At 42.7% G+C, this 5,965-nt stretch overlaps 1 protein-coding gene across 1 annotated transcript in view; it reads right to left on the bottom strand.

The window, feature by feature from the left end:
• The window catches only part of Areg (amphiregulin), a 9,077-nt gene extending 3,831 nt beyond the window's left edge, over positions 1–5,246 (bottom strand). Inside the window, exons 1-4 of the mRNA XM_031342105.1 lie at positions 4,973–5,246; positions 3,711–3,938; positions 1,288–1,495; positions 485–640 (exon numbers count right to left, since the gene is read on the bottom strand). Coding sequence (XP_031197965.1) covers positions 485–640; positions 1,288–1,495; positions 3,711–3,938; positions 4,973–5,033 — 653 coding nt within the window. The 5' untranslated portion in view covers positions 5,034–5,246. The remainder of the gene's footprint in view (positions 1–484; positions 641–1,287; positions 1,496–3,710; positions 3,939–4,972) is intronic.
• Between the last annotated feature and the right edge of the window lie 719 nt (positions 5,247–5,965).

The following is a 5,965-nucleotide window of genomic DNA, read 5'->3' as shown; positions in this document are numbered from 1 at the left end:
TGTGAGAAGTCACAGGTCTTTCCTTGGCTCGCCTTGGACTGTGAGAAGTCACAGGTCTTTCCTTGGCTGCTGATTTGAAGACCTTCGAGTTTTTTTTGTTTTTTTTGTTTTGTTTTGTTTTGTTTTCTTTGATGCCAAAGAAGTCTATTTGGTGCCGTGAGCTTAATATGACCCTAGTTAGCTTCTCAGAAGCTTTATGCTTACATTCTAACATATTCACAGATGACACCCAGTGCTTTTCGAGTGTCACAAATAACCATCATTAAAAATATAATAGGTAATCAAAATATCAATTTTTAAGCTAAAGACATTCTAATTCTGAAAGATGGCTTTGTGTATCATTTCAATGATAGTCAATGGAATACAAGGTTTGATTCTATTCTGCTCATGGGTCATGTGCCACAAAATAACTCATGTAAAATATGAGAGTGGAGTCTATAGGAATACTGGCAAGAGTTCAGTTCTTAGGTTGTGCTGTACTTACTGCATTGTGATAAAGACACCAATAGCTGTGAGGATTACAGCAGAGACAAAGACAGTGGCAGCTACTACTGCACTCTTAGATAGGTCGCTCTCATCCTCGCTGTGAGTCTTCATGGATTTTTCTCCACACCGTTCACCAAAGTAATCCTGATGACACCTGTAACATCACATTTCATAAATACAGTTGTTGAAAAGGTTCTCTGCATCTCAAGCTTACTACCTAATGATACAGTCACTTAATTTAATGTAGAAAGGCCACGCCATGGTCAATTCTGCGAAGTCATGAGACATGGAATGCACTCTAGCTAAAGATGTTTAAGAACAAGTTTCGATTAGTTTAGGTGTGAGTGTGATATTCCCAGAAGACACTGTGACTCATGCTTCTTGTCCTTTTAGGACTGACCGATGACTTCAATGCCTGGGGTCACAGTTAATACTTTCCTCCATCATTTAGTTTTAGTTTTAGTGGGTTGAGAGGGTTTGGGGACATTAGAACAACATAAAACATTGTGTGATAAATACTTTAAGGGATTTTTTTTTAGGCTTAAAATATATGTATGGGCACATGTATGTACATGTGTATACGTATATATTACATATAATAAAATGATACTGTGCAACAGTAGTCCAAAAGCTACTTGTTACAGCCTTCAATCTAGGAATCTTTTTTCTAAATTTATGTGCTTACATTTTAATTGGCTGTACAAACATAAAGTTGGCTCATGAAATACTCGGTTTATACCTGGAAAAGTCAAGGTTTTCTATAGGAGGGGTTTTCAGGTATGGTGTAAGAAACAAACCTACTTGCATGTCACCACCTTCATGTTCTTGATGTATCTGCATTCACCATGAATGCAAAAATTCTGAAACTCAGCAGCGGCACATGGATTCTTTTTCTTCTTATTATTTCTTCTGTCTTTTCCACTTTTGCCTCCCTTTTTCTTTCTTTTGGGTTTTTCTGTAGATTTTTCCCCTTCTGTCTTGTTTTTCTTGGGCTTAATCACCTGTTCAACTAGAGAGAAAGGAAGTTCAACAAGTTGGAATTACTGTCAATATTCTCTTTTCATCTTCAAAATGCTTTGGGATACATGAGACACAGAAATCACAGAACCGAGAACTACTTTGGCCTCATTATTTAAAGCAACACACACATGATAAACCTGCAAAGAATAGCTCTGTCAGGTAGTACATAGTAATCTCTGCTGCATAGCACTTGCATTCTTTTACCTACGCATGCCCGTAGTTAGATGTACTGAACCTCAGATGGTACAGAGGTAAAGACATAGTCCGGTGAAGACAAGACTCACATCCTAGGACAAGCCGCTAGAGCCCACAGTACTGATGCGTTTAAGCTTGCTTTATTTGTTTGTTTTTTCCATTCTATCATTGACTCTTGAAGAAGGACAATGCCATTAAGATTGTGGTATGAAACAAATCTGATTTTACTTGCCCACACATGTCTCAGGCTCATTGTCTTAAGTTGGAAGATGGAGAAAGCTGGAAAGTGATTATTATTATCATTATTATTATTATTAACAACAAATGCCTTCAGGGGGCTCACTGTTGTGTTCAACCTATTTAAAATAGTGTTGAAATGTTTGTCCCTGATGCCTCAGACTGTCACCTCAACTTATCAGATCTGGAGTCTTAGGACTATGAAAGGTGTGGCTAATTACATGTTAAAGGCAAAGAAGGGAAGGTGTGTTTTATTGTGCTGGTCCTTGACTCAATGTGTATGATAAAGTATTTAGCAAACAGAGACCACCAAGAAGGGAAAACACCACTAGTCCCAAAGGTTTTACAAGCACGCATTGAACAGAATACAAGAGACATGTTAATGGAAGGCATATGGGGGTGTCCAAGACATGTCTTAAGAAATTAATAAATATTAGAAATGTTTTAGGAGTTTACTTTAAGTGAATTAACAAAAGCTAAATTAGAAGTAATGTTAAATAAGTGGCCATGCAGTGTTTAGACAGAAAAGTTCCTTGGATCACTATAAAGTGCAAGTTAGAATAAACCCTCTAGGAGAATGTCTTAAATGAATTATCACTACATTTTATCACGTAGATTAGAAGTCCAAGCCAAATAATAGTCACTGTGCTGAAGTGTTGCAACAGATAAGACACCTCTGGGTATTTAAGCAAACAGCTTTGCAAAGGAGCTCTAGCAACAGTCTCAGCTTTATATGCTTCATTGCAATTCTAAGTGCTAGCCACTTGATCCAGAGCTTGGCCTCCAGAACTGTTAATAACTTAAGAGTCTTTAACAAGCTGCTGGATGCCTTGATGGTCCAACCTAACCCCCTTTCCTACTACAAATATTTAAACAAAAATAAACAAAATGATTGAGAAGCAAGGTATTGGTGTAGAATGCTCACTGAGGTTTATCCCCATCTCTGGCCTGTCCCTCCTTCATTCCTTCTCAGCTCTGGGAGACTCCAGTAGAGGAAGAGGAGTTGGGGAAGCTGCTAAGAAAGTCTGAAAGATCTCTGAAACCACCTGACCCAGCCTCCACAGTAGATGCCCAGATCTGACTTATCAATGGCCTCGTCTTCTCTCCAAATGGCAAAGTAACTGACGGTGGTGAGCTTCTTATCTCTCCCTCATTTAAAAGAAAATATATTTTAAAAAATCTGTCTCATAAGAGCAAAAGGAAAAAAAACAGGGATCAGTAGTTTGGATAAAAATAATATCCACACATACATCTTTAACATTTCTAGAGTTCGTCTTTATTCCTTCCCACCCACCCCTTATTTGTGTCAGCATGCGGTTAGTTGAAGACAGGTAGTGTGGGGGAGGGGACACAAACTTTGAGCTACAAGGCCTATGGAAATGGTTACTGACTGCTTATTCTCCCAGAATGGGGGTCATGTGCCATATTGGGAAAGACGGAGGCCCTGGAATCAAGCAGATGGAGCTTCTTTCTCATTCTGACTCAGCTGCTTACTCCCAGGGGTCACATGACCTTTCTGAGCTCCAGTTATTGTGTAAAATGAACACAATTATGTCTACGTACCAGAGTTGCAAACATTAAACATGCGCATAAGGTTTTGATTAATGCCTTGGACCTACAGGATGCAGCCTCCACATGGCTCTTCAGAGGAGAGGACGTGTAATAGCCACTCCTACAAAGCCTTTAGAAAATTGAGCATCTCCCTTCTGAAGCCACTTTGCAGAGGTAAAACCGCATCTATAGACAACACTTTCACTGTGTCCTCCACTCACCTCTGACTGAATCATCTATAATGTAGCCGGATATTTGTGGCTCATTATCATACTCCTCTGAGTAGTCATAGTCCCCTGTGGAGAGTTCACTGCCAGAAGGCATTTCGCTTATGGTAGAGACCTCACTTCCCACAGAAACCGCAAGTCCACCAGCACTGTGGTCCCCAGAAAATGGTTCTGCTTTCCCAGAGCCGGTGTCCTTGAGCTCCACAGCAGCTGCATAATGGCCTGCAGGGACAGAGAGAGTAAGGAGAGATGAGTCAGGTGCCTTTGAGACAAAAGTCTCACTAAGTGAGCATTGGTGTGTGACTTGACTTGCATGTCTCCTCACATCAAGGCAGCTACTGCACACGTGCTATTCGGTGTTGGGTTTTTTTTTGGTTTTTTTTTTTGTTTTTTTGTTTGTTTTTGTTTTTTGGACTGAGTCACTCATAAAAGCAACTTCACAGTCCACCAAGAAGTAAACCCAGCTGCCCAATTACAGAGTTTCTTTTATCTGGGTTTTCTTTTCCACAGATAGCCTACATTAATTTTCACAATTTAATAAGTCCTGCCAAGGCAACCCAGCAGAATCACATAACCAGCAATGTCTAAGTAGCCTCCCCCTTCACATCTAACTTGGGTGCGATCGTTCCAAAGCTTTCCTGCCTCCTTTTAATCGGTGCTGTTACATTTTCCTCTAAACTCTTATTTACAACTGTTGAATCTGTACATAAGGTGCAAAAAGTAATGGCAGTAGTGGCAAGGAGCGACGATTTTCACCATCTTTATCTATTATTATCACATAGAGAAAAAGTTCAGCACTCGGTAACCCCTTGGGGGAGTCCTGAGCTCCAGTCCTTGATTTCATTTTGATTTTTTTTAAATATCCAAACAGCATTGGTAGCGGTGCTTTCAACCTCTGGACACTTTGAATCTGCTTTAGGGAGGGTAAAAATAAAATCGCTAGACAGAGGAATGGAGACAGAATGCAAAGAACCCTCCTTCACGTCCTGGACTAACTACTTTTGTGGAAATTACTTCACCTGCCTGGACCTCAGTTTCCATGGTTATCAAAGGAAAGGTTGGGCTAAAATGACCTCTTAGGTCTCCATCAGCTGGTCCTTGGGTCATGCTAGAAACTGCCATCTGCTTCTCTTGTCCTCCTAGCATGAGCTAAGAGGATCTGCTCCCTGGCTGGACAAATTCGGGGGAGTCAAGAGACAGCAGCATTCAAGGGGCTACAACCCCCGGGAGGCTGGTGGAGGCAGGGGGATGCTCACCTGAGCCTAAGATCAGTAGGGACAGCACTGGGAGCGCCCGCGGTAGCAGCGGAGTTCTCATTGGTTCCGCGGGTCGGTGGCGTCCGGGTCTCTGAGGCAACACGACAGCGGCTCCGGGCGGCGAGAGCAGCGGAACCGCGGAGCAGCGGGCGAGCACCGGCGCGGGGAAGCCCAGCCCGCCGGGCTCCAGGCAGCTGGAGTGGCCAGCGCCTCGGGCTCAGCTCTAGGTGTTGAGGCGGTGACCGCGGATCAGGAGAGAGCGAAGCGAGCGGGACCAAGGGTGCGGCAAGCACCTGCTGCTTTATAGACCAGCCGGAGCCACCGCCCGTGACGTCAAGGCCCGGTCATGGGTGGAGGCAGGAGGTTACTACCCCAAAACCCAGCTGACGCGGGAGGAAGTGGGGATCAAGCCCTGTTACCACGGGGAGAAACTTTCCCACTCGTGTTGTGTTTTAAGTTGGAGTGGTGCTGGGAGCTGACAGCCCAAAGAAACCCTCTGGGTATACATTAACAGGACAGCAAGCCAGTAGATTAAGTACCAACGTCCCATTTTAGGATGTATGTAGAGCTTTAAGAGCAACTGTGGCTTAGTGATGTTAGCGTGAAGACTTTGAGGAGGATAAACGAAGCACTAAAGGACTCCTAATGACCCACCTATTAATCAGACACACTCCCTGGGGCCTTCCTCTCCGCAGTATTTGCTGGTCTTTTTACTAATATCAAATTAGACACTTAAGATTTTAGCTGGACGTAGCCAGACAGTGAGCACTTAGGAGACTGAATAGAGGTTACAGGGAGAAGTCAACCTGAGCTGTATAATGAGAGCAACAATACGTTTCTGGGAATAAGTATGTTCCCTCATTTTACAAGCCAATAAAAGACAGATGTAAAAAGCAGAGAGAATGAATTAACACATTAGGCAAACACACGTGCCATGTAGATTTGATTCAAATTAGTTTGTCTCTGAAATCTGCCTCTTGTTGCTCTGACAAA

The sequence above is a fragment of the Mastomys coucha genome, unplaced genomic scaffold, assembly GCF_008632895.1.
Source record: "Mastomys coucha isolate ucsf_1 unplaced genomic scaffold, UCSF_Mcou_1 pScaffold22, whole genome shotgun sequence".
Lineage (NCBI taxonomy): Eukaryota > Metazoa > Chordata > Mammalia > Rodentia > Muridae > Mastomys > Mastomys coucha.
The sequence above is the reverse complement of the archived record's forward strand: the minus strand, read 5'-3'. Positions and strand labels throughout refer to the sequence as shown.